Source organism: Budorcas taxicolor, chromosome 2 (assembly GCF_023091745.1).
Source record: "Budorcas taxicolor isolate Tak-1 chromosome 2, Takin1.1, whole genome shotgun sequence".
NCBI lineage: Eukaryota > Metazoa > Chordata > Mammalia > Artiodactyla > Bovidae > Budorcas > Budorcas taxicolor.
The window spans coordinates 158,365,314-158,388,844 of NC_068911.1; the positions used below are offsets into that span (position 1 = coordinate 158,365,314).

The following is a 23,531-nucleotide window of genomic DNA, read 5'->3' on the forward strand; positions in this document are numbered from 1 at the left end:
TGAGTTGTGAAAAGAGAGTTATTGTGAGCAGAATTCTGCTGAAAGTGGGAAATGTGTCTCTCACCATCTAGAATCAGCCAGTTCAGTATTTTGTAATTTGGCCATAACTTCTGTTCACTGGACACTCATTTCCCAGTTTGAACGACCCATTTAAATATAATTCTGTAGCCAGAGCTATTTAAGTATACCTCTATAACCAAACCACATAATAGTGCCATTATAGCATGGGTGAGGACGACCTTTCTAAGTGATACTTTTGATCATATACAAAATAATGAATTTTAGAGTTGTTTTCCCTTTTTCTTTTCCTTTGTTTTAAAAGGTATAAAATATTGTATTGACTTTGAGATTTTTTTAAGTAGTTGATAAGGAATTTATATTTCTTCATCAGTAGTATATGAAGTTTGGGTTGGATAATCTCTAAGACCCTTTCAAATTCTGGGAATCTGTGATCAAAGGGACTTTTCATCAGGGGAGATACTCACCTGTGTTGTCTCTTTTCTCACTTCTTGCATCAAGAACATGCATAGACACTAAAGTCTGGTTATTCATTACTCTTTCTTTAATAAGGGAAAATATGTCAGAAGGATAGTTTGACAAGGGACATGGTGAATTTCCAAAATTAACTGTGAAAGACAGATCATTTGGGCATGACTGAAAGCCATACATAATCTTTGTGCTCAGATATTTCATTTCAAAAATGTCACTTTCTGCTTATTCAATGCTACTGTCATTATACTATTTTAAGCATAGTTTGTGTTCTGGAGCTGAACAGGGATTACTGCTTCTATCTTTGGTCTTATTAGAAATAATTTACAATTCATTCAAGTGCAATAAAAGTCACCTTTTTATTACGGTTGAATTAGGTTAAATGTTGGACTCTTCAATGCAATTTTTATGAACAGTTATTAGTAGAATTTCATCATCTATGTATGTAGAATAAGACTATTTTTAAACCCCTTCTAAAGAAATAATTTTTAAAACATGAATTTTTAGTTAATTTTTAGTTCTCTAGAGTGATGTTAAACTAGAATGAATCATAGGACAATGTTGCTAAAAATTTCAGTCTTTTCCTTCTTTGGGTACGCAAACAAACAAAGCATATATGACAGCTGAAACAAAATTCATTGCTCAATGAATTATTTACTCAATACTTGGAATAAGGTGAAACCAAATGATAAGTTGCAAATGCAGAGAAAAATCAGTTCATTAGAGATGAAATGATTCCCTCTTCTGACTTTTCAGAGAGAATCATGATGTGTAAGGGGGGCGGGGGGGTGGTGTGCAATGGGAACCAGACATTGCCTGGAATAAAAGTCTCCTGAAATTGAAGCAATGAATCTATTTGTTCATCCTCATTGTCTGTAGTTTACATATTGCTTTACTCACTAAATAATCCTCAATACTCTCATCTTGATTTAAATCAAACAAAGGAAGAGGAGCAGGAAATAAAGTGTGCTTGAATTATATGAATCTGCTTGCCTTAGGCTCTTTCACCACACAAGGAAAGGGGGAGGGAAGAAGCTTGACCAGATAATGAAGGATTATCTGGGCAAGGATGGCTGGAGAATTGCTTTCGATGACAGGCAGGAGAACACACCCAACCCAGTGGAGCAGAGCGTCTATAAGCCACAGGAAGCAACAACAGAAAACAAAGAATATCTAGAAAGTGGGTCTCATTAAATAGCATGACATGTGCCTTGGCATAAATCAGAGGTTGGATTATCAGATAGAGAAGAACCATAATAACAAGCAGTGGGCAGGGAAGGATGCTCCTGGGTGGGTACCTTAGATCAGCATCTCTGTATTCAGCTATAATATGCTCTCTAATGTGGCTTCGGTGGTTGAGGAGTATCGGGCAAGGGAAGGTGCAAATTGCATCCAAAAGAATTCTCCAGGCAAGAATACTGGAGTGGGTGGCCATATCCTTCTCCAGGGGATCTTCCTGACCTAGGTATTGAACTCGGGTCTCCTGGATTGCAGGCAAATTGGTAAAGAATACCAACTGAGCTACGAAGGAAGCCCAAAAGACTGGGAAAGAGTTATATTAATTCTTAAAGTAACAAAGCTTGTTAAAGTATTACAATGCCAGAAGATGAAAGAGTGGGTACTTGACTTTATAGGGTGTTTCATTCAATCAATCAATTCAGTTGCTCAGTCATGTCCAACTCTTTGCGACCCTGTGAACTGCAGCACACCAGGCCTCCCTGTCCATCACCAACACCAGGAGTCCACCCAAACCCATGTCCATTGAATTGGTGATGCCATCCAAACATCTCATCCTCTGTCATCCCCTTCTCCTCTTGCCCTCAATCTTTCCCAGAGTCAGGGTCTTCACAAATGAGTTAGCTCTTCGCATCAGGTGGCCAAAGTATTGGAGTTTCAGCTTCAACATCAGTCCTTCTAATGAACACCCAGGACTGATCTCCTTAAGGATAGACTGGTTGGATCTCCTTGCAGTCCAAGGGACTCTCAAGAGTCTTCTCCAACACCACAGTTCAAAAGCATCAATTCTACTGTGCACAGCTTTCTTCACAGTCCAACTCTCACATCCATACATGACCACTGGAAAAACCATAGCCTTGACTAGATGGACCTTTGTTGACAAAGTAATGTCTCTGCTTTTCAATATGCTGTCTAGGTTGGTCATAACACTCCTTCCAAGGAGTAAGTGTCTGTTAATTTCATGGCTGCAATCACCATGTGCAGTGATTTTGGAGCCCAGGAAAATAAAGTCAGCCACTGTTTCCACTGTTTCCCCATCTATTTGCCATGAAGTGATGGGACTGGATGCCATGATCTTCGTTTTCTGAATGTTGAGCTTTAAGCCAACTTTTTCACTCTCCTCTTTCACTTTCATCAACAGGCTTTTTAGTTCTTCTTCACTTTTTGCCATAAAGGTGGTGTCATCTACATACCTGAAGTTATTGATATTTTTCCCGGCAATCTTGATTCCAGCTTGGGCTTCTTCCAGTCCAGCGTTTCTCATGATGTACTCTGCATATAAGTTAAATGAGCAGGGTGACAATATACAGCCTTGACGTACTCCTTTTCCTATTTGGAACCAGTCTGTTGTTCCATGTCCAGTTCTAACTGTTGCTTCCTGACCTGCATCCAGGTTTCTCAAGAGGCAGGTCAGGTGGTCTGGTATTCCCATCTCTTTCAGAATTGTCCACAGTTTATTGTGATCCACACAGTCAAAGGCTTTGGCATAGTCAATAAAGCAGAAATAGATGTTTTTCTGGAACTCTCTTGCTTTTTCCATGATCCAGCAGATGTCGGCAATTTGATACTGGTTCCTCTGCCTTTTCTAAAACCAGCTTGAACATCAGGGAGTTCACGGTTCACGTATTGCTGAAGCCTGGCTTGGAGAATTTTAAGCATCACTTTACTAGCGTGTGAGATGAGTGCAATTGTGCAGTAGTCTGAGCATTTTTTGGCATTGCCTTTCTTTGGGATTGGAATGAAAACTTTTCAAGTCCTGTGGCCACTGCTGAGTTTTCCAAATTTGCTCGGGTATTGAGTGCAGCACTTTCACAGCATCATCTTTCAGGATTTGAAATAGCTCAACCTGAATTCCATTTCCTCCACTAGCTTTGTTCATAGTGATGCTTCCTAAGGCCCACTTTACTTCATATGCCAGGATGTCTGGCTCTAGGTGAGTGATCACACCATCGTGATTATCTGGGTCGTGAAGATCTTTTTTGTACAGTTCTTCCGTGTATTCTTGCCACCTCTTCTTAATATCTTCTGCTTCTGTTAGGTCCCTACCATCTGTCCTTTATCGAGCCCATATTTGCATGAAATGTGCCCTTGGTGTCTCTAATTTTCTTGAAGAGATCTCTAGTCTTTCCCATTCTATTGTTTTCCTCTATTTCTTTGCATTGATTGCTGAGGAAGGCTTTCTTGTGTCTCCTTGCTATTCTTTGGAACTCTGCATTCAAATGGGTATGCCTTTGCTTTTCTACTTTGCTTTTTACTCCCTTCTTTTCACAGCTATTTGTAAGGCCTCCTCAGACAACCATTTTGCTTTTTTGCATTTCTTTTTCTTGGGGATGGTCTTGCTTCCTGTCTCCTGTACAATGTCACGAACTTCCGTCCATAGTTCATCAGGCACTCTGTCTATCAGATCTAGGTTTAATCAGTATTCTGTTGTCTAAGTCATCTCAAGTTGACATAACAAAATTCCATGGACTAGGTGGCTTAAACAGCAGATATTTATTTTCTCATAGTTCTTGAGGGCAGATGTCCAAGATCAAGGTACTAACATTGTTTCTGCTGAGAATACTCTTCCTGCCTGCTGCTGCTGCTGCTAAGTCACTTCAGTCGTGTCCAACTCTGTGTGACCCCATAGACGGTAGCCCACCAGGCTCCCCCGTCCCTGGGATTCTCCAGGCAAGAACACTGGAGTGGGTTGCCATGTCCCTCTTCCTTCCTAGCAGCTGGCAATCTTTTCACTGTGTCCTCACATGGTGAAGAGAATGAGACAATGAAAATGCTCTCTGATGATGCTTCTTATAAGATCACTAATCTCTTCCATCAGGAGGACCCAGCCCTCATGACTTCATGACCTAATTATCACTAAAGGATCTCCCTCCAAGTAACATCACATTGGACATTAGGACTTCAAGGAAATAATTTGCCGGGGACAGAATTCAGTCCATAGCAACTGTCAACTTTGATTATCTTAGATTCATCACAAGAGTCACATATATAATTCCCCTTGTCAGATAATATCTGTACTTGGTTTGGTATTAAAGTTGTCCTCACAGTACAAATAAATTATCTAAATTCCTTCCTAATGAACTTTTTTAGTCGCTAAGTCATGTCTGACTCTTTTGAGACCCCATGAAGTGCAGTCCTCCAGGCTCTTCTGTCCATGGGACTTTCCAGGCAAGAATACTGGAGTGAGTTGCCATTTCCTTCTCCAGAGCATCTTTTGACCCAGGGATCAACCCACATTTCCTGCATTGGTAGGTGGATCATTTATCACTGCGCCACCTGGGAAGCCCTCATAATGAACAGTTATCTTTATTCTAACTATGTGTGTTATAGAATAGAATCTTTTTCTTTCTTCCATTATTTCATAGATATGGTGGGTCTTTATTTCATTTTTTTCTGTTTATTTTGGCAAACAAAACTAGTGTCATTTGCTTATATTTTGAGTGCAACCCAAGCATCGGTCTTGCCTGTTCCAAAGGCCACATTCTACTCTATGTGGGAAGAGGGATGCTGGTTCCAGGGAAGAGACTGATGCTTCCACTTCCCGGAATATCATGTCACTTTCAGCTCTACCCTGACCTCTGGGTTCCTGGGAATCCTGGGCTGTAGTCTTCCCTCAATGCAGTGTTTCTACTTAGGTCTGGGCTCAGTAGATGCTTGTGTTCTGCTTGTCCTGTTAATTCTCTCCATACAACTACCCAAGTCTATGCTGGTATTATAATTTACAGGAAGGTAAAAAAAAAAAAAAAAAACAGCAGTGAATTATAATTTAGGAATCAGAAAAATGAAAGTCTTATTCTAAGTATGATAATTCTCAAATCATGAAGTTACCCGTCTCATGGACACACATTCATTCCTAACTTTAGATTAACCCTCAATTTACAGAATGACTTGCTACTTCCCATGCCATTCAATTCCTATAACTCCATACTCAGTGGCAAGTATTCCTAGAGGGTGAGTTACGCAGTCTAGGATGACAAGCTGAGGTGGGAAGAAACAAGCTACAGAAGAATAGCCTGGGTGGACTTTTAATTCTTGGCTCTTTCAAAGTCCCTTCCAATTCAAAGTCAATCTTACTCATTAATTTATGGTTTTACTTTATTTGGGCCCAGATTTTTTGATATGATTTGATGATTTATTTAAACCATATAAAGTGGACATGCATGGTAGATTTCAAAACCAATAAAAATGTATTACCAGTAGGAGATACAGAGAGGAACTATTAGTCACTCTGAGTCCTGCCTAAAGAATCTTCTGGGTCGTTTTCATCCCATTATGTCCCTAGACTTTTCTTATTTGACATGAAAAGGCTCTACTGCTGTATCACCCCCCTGGAAATGGCATCTAGTTTTTTCCTACTGTAAGTTAAAGGAAAAGTCTACGTAATAGTAAGAAACTTCCCTTCAACAAGCTGTTTGATTGTAGTGAGTGAAAAAAATCATCATGGGAACAATGGAGCAGAATGTTTGAAAGCAGAATGACCTAGAAAAGAAGTGAGCAATATAGCCACTGCTAGAGTATTTGATGGGTTCTCTTTCTCAGAAGGTATGATTGATGTTTCGGGAAGCCACATAAATAAACTTCAAGCACTTGATTCTCCTATAGTAAGTTTTAGAAGACTTTCTGTGTCATAAGTTATACTAATTGAAAAACAAAACTAAGGAAATTTGGGGTATTTCCTGCTTTGTGCCTTGAGACCTCCTTTTCCTTCAAGCTGCAAATTATAGAGAAGTCTGCTCTTTTCTCCTAATTTTATACCTATAAACTACACTGTCAACTTACATTGTATGCTATCACTTACCACAATGAACTACATTATGCCACACTGGATAAAAATGATAATCATTGTAATTATGTATCAGCACAATGCAATAATGAGATAATAACAAGACTTCAGTACGTTCCCTGCATGCTGCACAATTGATTGCAGTCATAGACACATTGCCTGTTTGGCCCTCCTGGATGGAGCCAAAAGTTTATGCTCCATTACAAGGAGGACTTCCAGCAGGCTGTGGAATATACTTGTATGTACGTCTATTGTGAGTTTCCAGAGCTTTTTCTTGAAGCTTGCACATCATTCTCTGGATTATTCTCTTGTAAAACTCTCTAGGGGCTTCTGATGTGTCAGGGCAATAAATTCATTCCAAGACAGCATTTAGGATATCATGAGAGACCTTCTGAACAAAAACAGAATACCCCATAATCAACACTACCTGGAGATTTGGAGATTAACTTGTCTAGCCTCATAAGATGTTCACATCAATTTCCCCTGATGTATCAGCCCCATCTGTATAAAAGTTATTTGTCTGAACCAAGACAGAGATTAAGTCTAGCAGGCTGGAACATTTTTATCCCAAATGAAAGCAAGATGTGATCATGTGTAATAGCCATATCATTAAAAGGGCACAGTCCCCATGGTGTTATTATAACCATTTGTTCTAACAGAAACTCTGTTTGTTTTTTTCCTTAAGTTTCTTTGTTGCTTAATTGGTGGAGGTTGATTTTTATCAAATATGTGATTGTTTTTATCCAATTTGTGTCATCTGAAAGCTTTTATTTAGAAATTCTAAGACAGTGGTGAAGAGTTCTGGCCTTAATGCATTTATCAGTGTTGGATTATTAATATTAATTTGAAGATAAATATTACTACGGTTTTCACAACATGTTTTTCTAAATATTGAAATGTTTGATTTCTGTTGGAGTTTTAGTCTATGCCTCCATCTAGAAATGATTCACGTTACCCCTTCCCTCAAACGTTTAGAGTAGTAAAGTGTTAGCAGCTTAGTGGTGTCTGACTCTTTGTGACCCCATGGACTGTAGCCTGCCAGGCTCCTCCATCCATGGGATTCTCCAGGCAAGAATACTGGAGTGGGTTGCCATTTCCTTCTCAATAGAGTAGGAAAGCCACTTTCAAGTCATATCTGAAAGTTTTACTATTGTAATCATCTGTTTCACTGTTTTTTTCTTCTTCTTCTTTTAGTGTCAACCAAACCAAGACCCCACAGTGATGAATATTCAAAGAAGATTCCTCCTCCCAAACCAAAACGGAACCCAAACACTCAGCTCAGCACATCTTTTGACGAAACGTATATCAAAAAGCACGGACCCAGGAGGACCTCACTCCCGCGGGACTCCTCGCTCTGCCAGGTCAGCAGCCCCGCAGGGGACCCCGAGGAGGAAGAGCCCGTGTACATTGAGATGGTGGGGAACATTCTCAGAGACTTCCGGAAGGACGATGAGGACCAGAGTGAGGCCGTCTATGAAGAAATGAAATACCCCATTTTTGACGATCTAGGCCAAGACTCAAAATGTGACCTCGACCATCACAGCTGTTCTTCACAGTGTGCTACTCCCACGGTGCCTGACCTGGACTTGGCCAAGTCCTCAGTGCCATGTACTCCAAAGGGTTTGCTCTGTGACATCCCCCCGCCCTTTCCCAACCTGCTGTCTCATAGACCCCCGCTGCTGGTGTTCCCCCCGGCCCCGGTGCAGTGCTCGCCCAACTCGGATGAGTCTCCGCTTACCCCTCTGGAGGTCACCAAGCTTCCAGTGTTGGAAAACGTGTCTTATATGAAACAGCAGGCCGGGGCCTCTCCATCCTCCTTGCCATCGCATGCCTCCAGCCACGCCAAACTGGAGAAAGACCAGGCTGGAGCCCTGGGGCCAGTTCCCGCCGCCTCCGTGCTCTCCTCGTCCCCTCCCCCGCCCTCCACTCTGTACCGAACACAGTCTCCGCACGGCTACCCCAAAAGTCACTCCGCTTCCCCATCGCCTGTCAGCATGGGCAGGTCCCTGACCCCGCTCAGCCTCAAAAGGCCCCCGCCCTACGACGCCGTGCATTCGGGCAGCCTCTCCAGGAGCTCGCCATCAGTGCCTCACTCCACCCCCAGACCGGTGTCAGACGGGAGCAAGATGGTCAACGCCGCGGTCAATACCTACGGCTCGGCTCCGAGCGGCTCCCGGTCCAGAACCCCCACGAGTCCTTTGGAAGAGTTAACCAGCCTCTTTACCTCGGGGCGCAGCCTGCTGAGGAAGTCGTCCAGCGGCCGCCGCTCTAAAGAACCTGCAGAGAGTAAGTGCACAGACACTGTCCTTTGTGACTTGAGTGCAAGGAAGCCCTTGATGTACAGATAAGGCACGTGGTATGTGAACTTGTGGCGGCTTCCCAGGTGGCTCAGTGGTAAAGAATCCGACTGCAAATGCAGGAGACTCGGGTTTGATCCCTGGGTCGGGAAGAGCCCCTGGAGAAGGAAACGGCAACCCACTCCAGTATTCATGCCCGGGAAAGCCCATGAACAGAGGAGTCTGATGGGCTACAGTCCAGGGGGTCGCAGAGGACGGGACTTAGCGACACAGCAACAAAGTGAGCTTTGGTCTTTTTAGTTGAAAGCTGAAGATGCGTGATTTTATTTTCACCATACCAAAGGAAATACTGCCTTCTTACAGGTCCTTAGAAGTGAAAGACAGAGGCAGGGCCGTCTGAGTCAGAGAGATGAACATGCGGGTTTTGAGGATGGGGGAGGGGGCTGTGAGCCAAGAAATCAGGAAACCTCTAGAACGTTGAAGAGTCCAGGGAACCCATTCTCTCCTAGACCTTCAGAAAGAATGGGAGCCCAGCCGACAGGCTTGATTTCAATCATGTGAGGCGCGTTTCGGACTTCTGTCTTCTAGAATTTCGAAGCAGTATATTTGTGTCATTTTTTTTAAGCCGCCAAAACAAAAAAGGAACTAGTGTGTTCTGAAAGAACTGAAAGTGGCGGTCTGCACAATATGACATATTAAAAAGAGGAATCAGTTTTAAATTTAAAATGAAGTGTAAGATCTCAATTCTTAAGTGACCCCTGGAAATCTAACAAAGAAAACATACTAGTATAAAAATTTTTAGGTATGTCTTGATTTGGCAGGAAATTATACATTCAAACATGGAATTGGTAAGTGTTAAAATTACCTTATATTAAAAACCTGCTTAAGCAAATCTGTATTAGAAAGGCTTTACTGGAAAGAGAGCAATTTGGATAGAATTATTACTTTTTTAAAAACAACAAATTATTCTCTCTGCATACTCCATGTTGCTATATACCTACCTTCCTGCTAAACTAGACTAGGCTTGCTGTTTCCCTTTTAAAGCCCTTGGTAATTAGCATCTTATTCCTATGGTACTTTTCCTAGATCTATCAACACATAAATTACAGAAAGATTGTTAATGATAAATAGGTGGGGAACATGATATTTACCACTGAATTTCAAAGACCGGGTATTGTCTCTATCTGAATGACTCATCCTTTTGTGAGATCCAAATCACTACCTAAAGATATTGTAAAGTCAAAACAGATCCCAGTTTTCTCAATGTTCATTTCATTAAATTACACTGTTTTCCTTTATTTAAAAATGTCTTAGGGCACCTAAGCTGAAAAGTAATCATTTACATCTCAAATGATTCCATCACAGGATTCCTAAAGACTCCACCAGCCAACGTAGGAGACATAGTTTTAATCGGGAAGATCCCCTGGAGTAGGAAATGGCAACCCGCTCCACTGCCCTCACCTGGAAAATTCCTTGGATAGAGGAGTCTGGCAGGCTGCAGTTCCTGGGGTCAGGACTGAGTGACTGAGCACACAGGCATTCATGCAGTTACACTGAGAAACTTCTTTAAAGGAAAAGAACTCTTCAGCATGTCTGATGAGGATGGTGATGCAATTCCATAGATAATTCATATTCATTAGTGGTTATAAGCAACTTTTATCTGTTTCCTCTTTAATCAGAAAGATTTATGAAAACATCAACTTCTTACTACCAGACACATTCACTGAGCGTTGTTTCCACTTTGGCCCAGCCTCTTCATTCTTTCTGGAGCAATTTCTCTGCTCTTCCCAGTAGCATTTTGGACACCTGTTGACCTGTGGGGCTCAACTTTGGTGTCTTGTCTTTTTGTCATGTCTTCAATTCCGGATGATTGATTTGGTTTAAACATAGATCTAGTAAGCTTTTTGGAGAAAGGTGGAAAAAATTATGAAGAAGATTTTACTCTTAAAGTACATACTGGTTGGTATGAAATTAGTAGAAGTTTAATCCTAGAATTGGTGAAATTAGCCAGTGTTCTCCTTACCTACCAGTTTCTTTGGAGGTTTCTTAACAGCTCCAGCTGGCAGTTATACCAATTAGCTAGAAAAAGTATATGTAAAAAAAGTGATTAACTAATGAAGTTATTTCAAGAAAAATCCATCTGTTAGAATCAGACTATGTGCTATATGTCACAGACTTTCCTATTCAACTCCAAAATGAGCTTTGTATGCTTCTAAAACCAAGCTTGTACATGGAAAAGTGATCTAGGCTCTTTATAGCTTTTTAGAGATCTGAGGATTAAATTCCTTTCCATATGTTATTAACTGTGCATCAGCTCTTCAGAGAAAGGTCATGCCCCGAGTTATATCAATTCCAATGTTTTACTTTATCATACGGAAGGGAGGAAAAATGCACATAGTATTTCTAATGAGTAATCCAATGCCATTTTTTTTTTTTAAATGCAGGAAGAAAGTAGAAAAACACTGTCTGATGTTAACACAATCACAGGGGCTCTCAGAATCGTCCTGTGATTCAAAATATAGATCCAAAAGTGTTGATAGCTGAGAGTTTACCTACAGTTACTGCTGCCCTCAGTGATACAATTATCTGCTTCCCTCTTGACAGATAGGATTTGTAAACACTTGCCCATAACCCAGGGAGAGGATAAGTGATATGAAGTAGTATACCATTCATAACCCCTGAGTCACATTCTTTTTTTTTTTTTGCATTTCAGAAATAAAAGTAAGACTTGTATCTCTGTGCTCCATACCCCATGAAGTTTCACTAGAAATGTTCATTTTGCTAATATTCTGATATTCAATTCAATGAAAATATAATCTTTTGGCTTTAAAAATCTATGCCAAATAATTTATCCCTTCAACTCTTATTTCTAATAATCTCTAAAAGATACACCTATTTAATAATTTCATATCTTAAAGACTTCTAATTATTGATGGGGTTTGGGAAATAGGAAAGAGTTAAAATAAGACAGTAGTGTTAGACTATGAATCAATTTCATTTTGCTTCACAGTTTTCTAAATACAGCCTTCACATTAATTGAAGCATATTTTTCTAGGAAGCGTTTTTTTTTTTAAACTCAGAAGCATGCTTTTCCTAGTTGATCTGGCATTATTTTGTCATTTAACTGTGCCTGAGCATAGTAATGATAAATTTATGTAAACTGGTTCCTATTAGTATTTTTTAAATTTGTATAGTACTGTGTGCTTAGTGGCTCAGTTGTGTCCGACTCTTTGTGACCCCATGGATTGCAGCCCGCCAGGCCCCTCTGTTCATGGAGATTCTCCAGGCAAGAGTACTGGAGTGGATTGTCGTGCCCTTCTCCCGGGGATCTTCCCAACCCAGGGATTTAACTCAGTTCTCCTGCATTGCGGACGGATTCTTTACCATCTGAGCCACTATGTATCACCTGTATAGTGATAAAGAAGATAGCAAACCTGTTAGAAGTGATTAACTTGTATTTTATTTTTGCACATTTCTTTGTCTATATGAGAAGTAGGTGAAGTATTGCATTGGCCAAAAAATTTGAACAAACTTTTGGTCAACCCAATACAAATATGCTTTGTGGTGAATTTTCTACTTATCATTTTTATCTTCCTTTTACACATTCTTTTTCTATATATCCTTTGATTGGAATCTAGAACACTTAGGTCATGAATAGGCCATTTTGTTTTAATAAATCAAAAGCCCTGAATCATAGAAACTATTAGCCAGAATCAAGTGAGAAAAAAAGAAAACTCTTTTTATCCCCTCAAATAAATCTTTTAAAAATAAAGTTCAGCCTATTTTTAATATAAATGCATGAATGTATGTTCCTATGAAAATGTATGAGGCATAATGAAGGATATAATTAAATTTATGGTATACTTGAGGGACAAAATGCAATAGAAAAGTTAAAAGTGGAAAAGTGTAAAGAGAAACATTAAAGAAAAAAATAGAAACATGAAACAGCAAAGAGAAGCAATAAATTAAAAATACTGAGGCACCAAGAAACATACACAGAAAATGCACACATCAAGTCATCATATAAACAAATATAAGTGTCAACCAATGAAGCACATACAAAGGTACACAGAAAACCAGAGAAGAAACACCAAAACACAGTAGGATCAACAAAAGGTCAAAGAAAAAGAAAGATGCAAGCTCATTCTTCTGGTATTGTTGCATGAGTGCTAAGTTGCTTCAGTCGCGTTCAACTCTTTGTGAGCTTACAGACGTTAGCTCATCAGGCTCCTCTGTCCATAGGATTCTCTAGGCAAGAATACTGAACTGGGTTGCCATACCCTCCCCCAAGGAATCTTCCTGACACAGGGATTGAACCCACGTCTCTCATGTCTCCTGCATTTGCAAGCGGGTTCTTTACCACTATCACCACCAGGGGAGCCTAGGTCCCCTGGAGCCACCAGGGGAGCCAAAGTCCCTCAGTCATGTCCAACCCTTTGTGATGCTATGGACTATACAGTCCATGGAATTCTCCACGCCAGAATACTGGAGTGGGTAGCTTTTCCCTTCTCCAGGCTATCTTCCCAACCCAAGGATCGCACCCAGGTCTCCAGCATTGCAAGTGGATTCTTTACCAGCTGAGCCACAAGGGAAGCCCAAGAATATTGGAGTGGGTAGCCTATCCCTTCTCCAGTGGTTCTTCCTGAGCCAGGAGTCAAACCAGGTAATCAATCCAATAACAATCAATTCATATATATTTTTTCCCACCTCTTTAATAAGACTCCCTTTTAAGACTTTTGGATGTTATGTTACATATTTACAATTATAGATATACATATATCCTTTGGGTCTGATGACACACAGTTGGGAATCAGATGTAACTTTTGCCTTTCCACTCACTGTCTTAAACAACAACAACCCCAAACCATCAAACAAGCAAAATAAAACCAAGAAAGTACCCCATGCCCTCCACCTCCCATACACATGCCTTTTTCATTGTTTAAGTAGCTCGAGGTCAAGTGATTCCCAAAATATTAGGCATTGCAGGTAGAGCAACTGATCCAATTGACTCTTACTTATTTAATTAAAAAATAATTTTAAAGTAGAAAAACAATGATTTTGGAAGGTTGTATGTCTATAGGATCCCATTTTAAAGAAAAAGGGAGGTATATGAATATCAGGGGGTTTATGATTCAGGGTCACTGTTGTGATCATCACTGTGTGTGATGTGCTAACACTTGAGATATGTCCAGCAAGATGCCTTGAACAAGGGAGGCCTCACACAGGGGTGGCCATCATTGTCCTGTCATTTGTAGCAGCAGTGACAGTACTGATAGATTAACTGTGATACTGAGGTCTCCTCTAGTGGGGCTATTTGAGGTTGTAGAGCTCACCAGTCCTCTATAGCTCTACTATTTAAATTCACTTAAATTCTTCTGTCTGTCTCTTGGGGTTTCCTGCCTCCTCTGGCCTGTAGGTAGTTTTATTGATGCATCTGGCCTCTCCTCCCCTCCCTGTCTTCCTTCTTTTCCTTTTGCACTTTTCCTCATTGTATTATCACATCATTAATCAGTTTTGGACCAAGAAACCAGATATCCAGACTTGTCTGTGGAGCCTCTCATCGAACTTAAGTGTTTGACCTGCAGTGTAGGGACTTTGTGACCTTTACTTTCAAAGGCCACATGAATCCATTTGCTTAGTCTTGGATGAAGTTCTCAGATTCATGTCTGGGATGGTCCAGGGTGCCCACTTTCTGAGAACTCAGCTGTCCTGGGAAACAGGAAACTAATGTTAACTTACACATTTTGTTTAGCCCATTGGAAATATTTTTTCCTAGTAAAATCTGGCAAGCACACTAGCTAAGGACTTGATTTTTCCCTCCTGTTTATTCCTATGAAAGTAGAGACTGACAAAGAATGGGTTGGACAGAGAAGCTGAGGGGAAGGGTGGGGAAGAGAACCCAGGAGCCTGAATCTTGCATTTACTGTGCAGAATGGGTGAGCCTTCAGCCTGTTGCTGCCCACTGCCCAGCATACTGACTGTGAGCAGAACTTCCACTTGCATGGTTGTTAGAAGCCACCTGGCCGGTGTTGAAGGGTGAAACCTGGAACCTCTGGAACATACGGATCCTCCAAAGGCATTTAGGAGTGGTAAAGAACCCACCGGCCAATACAGGAAACATAAGGGAAGCGGGTTCAATCCCTGGATCAGGAAGAACCCCCTGGAGGAGGGCATAGCAACCCACTCTGTATTCTTGCCTGGAGAATCCCATGGACAGAGGAGCCTGGTGGGCTACAGTCCGTGGGGTTGCAAAGAGTTGGACCCAGCTGAAGCAGCTGAGCATGCATGCAGAACAGCTGAAGAGATATCTGAGGATATAACAAGGAGGATTCCAGAAGATCTGGCAAGATCAGAGCCTATAGGTTCTGCTAAACTTCTTAATCTAAACTTTACAATCCTTGTCAGGTTCTTTTCCTGCTGTTTATTGATTGCCCTCCTGCTCAGAGTCCCACACTGTGGTCTCAAACTGGTTTCTGCATTAGCAAGACTCCTTCCAGTAGCTCAGAAGGAAAATTGAGCCCTCCTCTGGGTTATGATGATGTCCTCAGGCCAGAACTGTGGAGACGTGCTCCCAGGAATATCCTTAGGTAGTTCAAAGTACAGTGGGCAAAGGACCTCCTGCATTATTTTCACCTGCTTGTAACTAAAAATACAGATTCCTGGGATTTATCATAAATAGACCTGTTCAGTGAAAAATTCTGGAGCTTGGGCCTGTGATCTTGATATTTGGGTAATCCTCAGTAATGTTTATGGCTGTACATGAGTGCTAAGTTGCTTCTGCTGCTGCTGCTGCTAAGTTGCTTCAGTGTCCGACTCTGTGTGACCCCATAGACAGCAGCTCACCAGGCTCCACCATCCCTGGGATTCTCCAGGCAAGAACACTGGAGTGGGTTGCCATTTCCTTCTCCAATGCATGAAAGTGAAAAGTGAAAGTGAAAGTGAAGTCATGTCCGACTCTTGGCGACCCCATGGACTGCAGCCTACCAGGCTCCTCCATCCATGGGATTTTCCAGGCAAGAGTACTGGAGTAGGGTGCCATTGCCTTCTCCGCCTAAGTCACTTCAGTCATGTCTAACTATTTGCAACCTCATAGACTCTAGCCCTCCAGGCTCCCTGTCCATGGGATTCTCCAGACATGAATACTGGAATGGGTTGCTATTCCCTTCTCTGGGAATATTTATGGCTAATATCCAACAATAACTCAGGGATATAAGGCTAAATATTAGCAACACTGTTTACTTGTGTGCAAGAGAAACCTGCAATACATTAATACTTTGAGTTCACTTTCTAATAAACACAGGAGGGGAAAAGGAAAGGAGGGAGGGAGAAGTAAAATTCAGATAACATGAAATGAGTGAATATTGTTTTTCTTTCCTTAAGTGAGTTACTGATTAGTTGACAGCTTGCAAAAAAAGGCAGAGTCATTTGATTGAATCATCAGGGAAAACAATTTCACTACCTCCAGTTTCTTCTGGAGACCTTGAGAGTGTAACATTGTATCAGATAGTGCACTATGTGTGAAAAATATCCATTCTTGTTCTTAAAGCCTTCTTAGGCATGCCAGGTATGTGTCATTTCTTTCTCTTTTTTAAATTTTTATTGCAGTATAGTTGCTTTACAATGTTGTGTTAATATCTGTGTACAACAAAGTGAACAAGCTGTATGTATACATACATTCCCTCTTTTTAAGATTCCTTTGCATTTAAATCACCATAGAGCCCTGAGTAGAGTTCCCTGTGCTATATGGTATGTTTTCATTAGATATCTATTTTATTGTAGTGTATATATGTCAATCCCAATCTCTCAGTTCACACCATCCCTTTCTTCCCCTTCCTGGTATCCAGAAGTTTGTTCTCTACATCTGTATCCCTATTTCTGCTTTCATCTGTTTGTGTCATTTCCTTCATCCGAATTTCTTGACTTTTAAATTTGCGAACCACTGTTAAGAACTGCTTCAGGAAGGAGTTGTTTCTCTTGGTTAGACAGTCAGGAGAATTTGAGACTCAGGCCAACAGCAGTCTTCACCCCAGAGGTCTGTTTAGATGGGTCTAGACCATTCAATGGCACCCCACTCCAGTACGCTTGCCTGGAAAATCCCATGGGCGGCGGAGCCTGGTAGGCTGCAGTCCATGGGGTCGCCAAGAGTCGGACACTACTGAGCGACTTCACTTTCACCTTTCACTTTCATGCATTGGAGAAGGAAATGGCAACCCACTCCAGTGTTCCTGCCTGGAGAATCCCAGGGACGGGGGAGCCTGGTGGGCTGCCTTCTATGGGGTCACACAGAGTCGGACACGACTGAAGAGATTTAGCAGCAGCAGCAGCAACAGCAGTCACTCTGAAGGGATTTTCTGGACGCCAGGCCTCTGAGCTGTCCCTGAAGGACTGTGGTGTGCCCAGTGGGCCTCACAGTCACCTAAATGGCCTGGCAGAGAGACCATGAGCACTCATCTCAATGCCTTTAAGCATAACTTAGGGATGTTTGGGCATGTTTCTTTGGGCTGAGAGGTTTATAGTACTGAGCTACCAACTAGATGATTCATCTTCCAGGAATATAGGGCTTTTGCCCACACTTCCTTGTATCTTGCCCATAACTAAGCAGTATCTTGGTGGCTCAAGGCTGCCCCAAGAGGAAAAACACTCCATGGATTTAAAAAAAAAAAAAAATCAGCCAATGCCCAAAGGCAATGAGAGCCTTAGCATCACTCACCTAGAAAATGATCCAGTGAAACAAACAAACAAAATCTCCTGAAGAGGCCCTTGTAAAATGCTTCTTGGCTTGACTTCTTTTCTCTTCAGATTTATGTTAATGTGTACTTGGCAGAATCAGACACCAATCTTTAAACACACACACATGCAGTTCTTCAAAAACACACTGGCCTATTTAATTATTATTATTTTTTAAAGCTAAACATTTTTTTCCAAGATGATGAGGTTAAATAATATATAAGTAAAATCCCTTGATTTTGAAAATGCATGTGACTCCTTGGCTAATTGGGACCATGACACTATCTGTTTTCCTCATTCAGTTTCTCTTAGGATTGCAACATAGAATCACTGAAGAAGACATAATTTCATAAATAATTGCTCACCTTTCTGGGAGTAGACTGCAGCTGTCTTTGATTGATGCAGGCAGACATGTTTATTCCCTGTGTTTATGTTCTCTGGCTGCTGAATCTTAAGTGCAATTTCTTGTCAGCAATTTAATCAGCAGTTCTCTCCATTAAGAAGAACCCTCCCTGCTTTAGGCTTAAAAAATGCAGAAACATTTTCAATTCAGACATAAAGCTAATCTAGTCTATTTTTTTTAACCAGGATTTCCTTAGTTTGTATTCAGTATACTAGGACTGATTTCCTTTTCTTCTGTTGAATTATCTCAAACAGGAAATTCAGTTTCTGATTTGTATTTGATATCATGTGTTTTCGACAGGTTGACACCTATGAGAAATTAAATGGTAGGTAAAAGTAGAGTGAATATTCATTGGAAGGACTGTTGCTGAAGCACCAATAGTTTGACCACCTGATGTGAAGAGCTTGGAAAAGATCCTGATATTGGAAAAGATTGAGGGCAAAAGGAGAAGTAGGCAACAGATGGTTTGATAGCATCACCAACTCAATGGACATGAATTCAGGGAAACTCCAGGAGATAATGGACAGAGGGGCTGTAGCCCATGGGGTCACAAAGAGCTGGACATGAGTTAGCAACGAAACAACAGCAGCAATAAGTAAGGGTTTCTTATCAGCCACATAGTTCCTCACATGTGTCCTGCCTTTTCATATGATCTGGAAGGCTCAGCAGGGCCTGGACGTCATGAGAGACGGTTTTCTTCTTTTCTGAACCATTTAAGATGCTCTGACACTTTGGATCAATCAGTTCATCTCTTAATGCCTTAGTTTTCTCACTTTTCAGATGAGACTATTAAGTGCTCAAACTGTGAATCTCTTTGGGCTCTGCTGTTTGATACATCTGTGGATTATTGAATGAGCTGTGTAGATCCCCAAACAAATGACCACTTCCTGCCTCTGAAGCTTTCTTTCTGATGCTATTTTCTCTTGAGGAAAGGATTCCTCCAGTAACTCCATAAAACAAAGTCTAATGCTTAGATCTTGGCTTGCATCTTCACTGACTTTTTCTTATGCTATTGTCTAGAAATAATCTCTCTTTCAATTCTGGGAGTGCTGGCTCTATACATCTGTAATGGTATGTGTCTTATTCTGACCTATTGTAAAGTTACTTTTTTTTTTTTTTTTTTTTTTCTGTTTTGTTCCCCGTTAAAACATATGGCTAGGGAGATCAAGGGCCATACCTTTTCTTCATTTTGTTTCATGTAGCACTTGGCTCAATGCAATCTTTCCCAAAGTTGATACAGGATAAGTATTTATTGAACTTGTTGAAATAATAGGCATAGTGACTTGAGAGAGCTATTGAAGAAACAAAAGCCATAAGAGAAATGTTTGACTATTAAGTAAAGAAAAAAGAGAAAAAATCAGATCCTATGACTGAGAAAATTCCACATTGAAATCAATATAGTCATTCAGCCAAAAAGGAACTACGCTAAATGCTAAATTCATTGCTTCTGCACTTAAATATCCTATTTAAAAGAATGCTCATTTCATTCTAGGCAGATTTATTAGGGGAAAGATATAAAGATTATAGCCATAAAGCATTTAAATGTGGGTCATTTTGTAGATGTCAGATCATCACCAGTTCCTGTACAAATAGCTGAGAAAAATTGATCATGTCTCAGCATTTGAAGATAGAGAGATGCATTTTTCATGAAGAAATAACAGAGACTAACATCTTAAAGAAGGAATTCGAATCTGCTTAACATTATGCATTATTGAACTCAAATAGTAAAGAGAGTAAGAACACGTTCAGCTAAGTCATTTTACCTCCTCGGTGAAAAAGCACTGCATAAACCCAGGGAGTTATTATTATGGGACCACTGGTCTTAAATGAGTGTGTTTCCAGGTAAGAATTTGTTTAAATTATAAAATATTTTAAAAGCTTTTTTTCTTTTAATTTTCAGAAAGATCAATTTTCAGAATTCAATGAATGGATGGCAATTCTGAATTTAATGAAGTGTCTGTAGTAGCGCATGGTGTTTCTCAACTGAAGCAAACATTATTGTTGTTAGTTGATGGGAGCTGGGTTAATTAAATGTTCCACTCATGGTAGAATAACCAATCAACTGAAGAATCTGGGCTACTGCTATTCCCAAATGAAAGGAGTAAAAATGCCATAAAGAATCTCAGAGGGGAGGAGGGAGGATTAGTAACATGGATTTGGAAGCAGAATATCCTGTCTAGCCAGATATACCCTGAACATATGAACTAAAAGGAAAAAATTCAAATACAGAAGTCTGGAATAGTCTTGTAACAATTGAAGGTAGAAAGAATACTTTCCCCAGATTTTCTTCTGGTCAAATTTCAGTTACATTCAAAAATATATCATTTTTTAAAATATTTTGCATCTGTGCCCTTGTTACAGATGGAACTGATATAATTAAATCGAGAAAGAAAAAGGATAGTAAAACTATAGAATCATAAAGTAAAGATTGGGGGTATCCATGTATTGTGCAATCCTAAAATCCACCCATGTCGCTATGGGTGAGTAATTCTAAAGTGGTCTCTGTTCTCATGACACAAATATGAAATCAGTATTTCTAGGAAGTTGGAAACTGGGAAAAGTTTTAGATGTTAGGAACCCCCAACAGAAGGGTCAGAGCTGAAACAAAGCATTATTCTCTTTACATTATCAGATTCTGAATCTCAAAGTTACCTCTTTCATTTTTTGATTGATAAGTTATTAACTACTTATGATTAAGGACAAGAGAACTCTGTCAAATGATGAAAGCCTTTTGTCAAAGAAACTTGACCAAGATTTTGCACAAAAGAACTTTCAAATCTAAGAAATTAAAACAGATTGCCTGAGAGTTGTCCGTCTTTGTGATTGCTAATCTCACTCAAAGCCTGCAAAACTCACTTTGACTTCTAGACCATGCTTTGTTTGTGACCATTGAATATAAATGATAATAAAAATTGTCCATCTATGTTTCAGAAAAAGCAGCTAGATTCTACACCCAGCCATGATACTCCTTTTCCTTTTCATGGCCAAGACATTCAAGTGAATGTTTACTTGCTGCCTTCATTTCCTGTCTCCCATCCCATCTTTCATTTCCTACAAGCTGGCTTCCTCTTCTGCTCACTCCAGAGTCACTAAGGGCTTCCTCACTGGCCTCTGGCTCTGGACCTTTCCTCTTTTGGACAAGGAAACATCACAGAACACTTGATATTCTTAATTCCTCCATCTGAGGGCATTCTTGGTTCTCATGCAAAATGATGTCCATATTAACAATTAATTTTGAGCTCTATCCATTCAGCCTCCTTTTTGCCATTTCAACAAAATGGTCAGGACATAGTGGTAAGTCTTTTTTTTTTTTTTTCCCTAGCACCTGAACAATTAGCACATTTTCTGGCACAGAGGACATTTTTGTCAATATACGTTCCTTGAATGATCAAATGACTGGCTAAACTGAATGAATGTGTGTCCAGTCTCTACAATTGAATGATTCATTTTTGAGCAGAAAGACTATGTGTGTGCTGTGTGCTAAGTTGCATCCTACTCTTTGCAACCCCATGGGCTCTATCCCGCCAGGCTTCTCTGTTCATTGGATTCTCCAAGCAAGAATACTCTAGTGGGTTGCCATTCCCTTCTGCAGGGGATCTTCCCAACCCAGGGATGAAACCTGGGTTTCTTGCACTGCAGGCAGATTGTTTACCATCTGAACCACCAGGGAAGTGAAGCACATTTATTACCTAATTTTCAGAAGATGATAAGGAGTTTTAGAACGAATCTTCATTTCCATACTTTCGTTTGTTCTTAAAAATCCTTTTGTTTGACCAGCTTAAAAAGCCATCTTGGTATAATGCAAGGTAGATGGGAGGGGGATCACTTAATGTATATAAATGGAAAAGAGACAGGAATCAGATATCATGGGGTCAAAAGATGAATTTATCACTGAACGGTTGTTCTTTCAGGGCAAGTCAAATGCTTCCAGTATTCACCCAGAGTTTTTCATATTCACTTCTGAGGATCATTGTGTAAAATGAAGGAAAAATTGTGTTCTAGAAAAGACTTCGTAAAATATAAATAGCTGCAGAGCTCTAAGGGCTGATTGTTTGATTTTTAAATATCTGGGGAAAAATAAATATTTTATACAAAAAAATGCAGCAAGGTCAAAACGAATTAAATTTTTAGGCAGTCCACTCTGTTCCCACAACTCTCTTCAGTTCGGTTTGGGTAAAGGATCTGACATCTTAAGTGGATCCCACACCTGATATAAAGGAGCATATAGCAGTCGGCAGAATGTTCCCTCTGGAGGCAAGTTGTTTCAGGGTTGCCAGATGATATCTAAGCCTGGAGGGTGGAGAGACATCACACCTGAGAGAGCACAGTTACCCTGACCCGAGAAAGAACAGTGCTGAGAACAAAGAGCTCTTCCTCATTGAAAAAGGGCAGAGAAACATGGCAACATGGTTGTGAAAGATGATTTCTTCACAAAGGCAAAAAATTCAGTATAACTGGGTTGTGGATATGTTTTTCGAATGTAATGAATATTTTTCTCTTCCTGGTTATAAATTTAAAATAAAAATCTTGCTTCCAAAAAAGTATAAGTATGAATATTAACCAATAAATGAGTAGAAGCCAAAGACTCAAAGTGTTTAATATAAAAAAAATTTTTAGTATGTGGATGGAGGACTGTTCGCAGGGTAATATGTGAAGTGTTGTTTCTAAGCAGATTCAGAAATAATCTCTTTTCCTTCTAAAGTGATTGGTCAACATGCAAATGGATTTGAAGGTTAGCATTTGGGAAAAAAAAATCAGAATAAAAGCAATAAGAAGTAAAAATTTTTCATAAAAACATGTGTGCAACCACAGTTAGAGGAATAATGCCAACCTCCTAAATACAGATTAACTAGAATCAGTAGGCAGAGCATGAGGTGACCATCCCTATACTTCTCATAAATGAAAGGCTACAGACACAAAAATAGCTGTTGAAGGACTTCATTGTCGATTTTCTCATTTTATATTAACTTGCGTGGCTTCCCTAGTAAAGTCTTTATCCAGATGCTAATTAAGCAGAGGTTTGCTTTTCACATCAACTTTTAATATTCCCTCCACATAGCTAAATGAAACCTGCAGCGTGAGGCTCCTCTAGTTAAAAGCAGTCCTGACCTACTTCCATGTGAAATCAATGGATGACTTAGAGAGACTCACGAGTAGCTGACATTTAAGGAGGGCAGGCGCTCATCATCCGGGTTGGTGTAAAATGTATGTTTCCTTGGGCTTCAGCATTCTCTCCTTTTTTATTCATTTTAAAAGTCCTTCTAAGAACAGAGAGGACCGTGGAAGCTATTGAGTCAGAGAAGTGGAGCCAGACCTGCATTTTGTGCCCCTGGGAGATTTTGAGCTCCTGTGTCAGATACGTCTATAGTGGCTTCAAATTAGCAGAAACCCCTAGATCTGGGACTGAGGAAGGGAAAGAAAGGTCTAAAAGGCCCCCACTTGCACTCAAATATAATCCACAGAAAAGCAAAATCGAATCCACCAGAATAAGGTCTTCAGACACCTATGTTTCAATTTTGAAAGTAAGAATCCAGGGTATATGACAAACCTTTTTGAAGACTATTATGTTGAGGATCTGAATTGTAGGGCATGAAAT

General features: G+C 40.3%; 1 protein-coding gene across 1 annotated transcript in view; it reads left to right on the forward strand.

Annotated features, from left to right (window-relative positions):
- The window catches only part of NYAP2 (neuronal tyrosine-phosphorylated phosphoinositide-3-kinase adaptor 2), a 295,363-nt gene that overhangs the window by 170,492 nt on the left and 101,340 nt on the right, over positions 1-23,531 (forward strand). Inside the window, exon 3 of the mRNA XM_052636241.1 lies at positions 7,703-8,794. Coding sequence (XP_052492201.1) covers positions 7,703-8,794 — 1,092 coding nt within the window. The remainder of the gene's footprint in view (positions 1-7,702; positions 8,795-23,531) is intronic.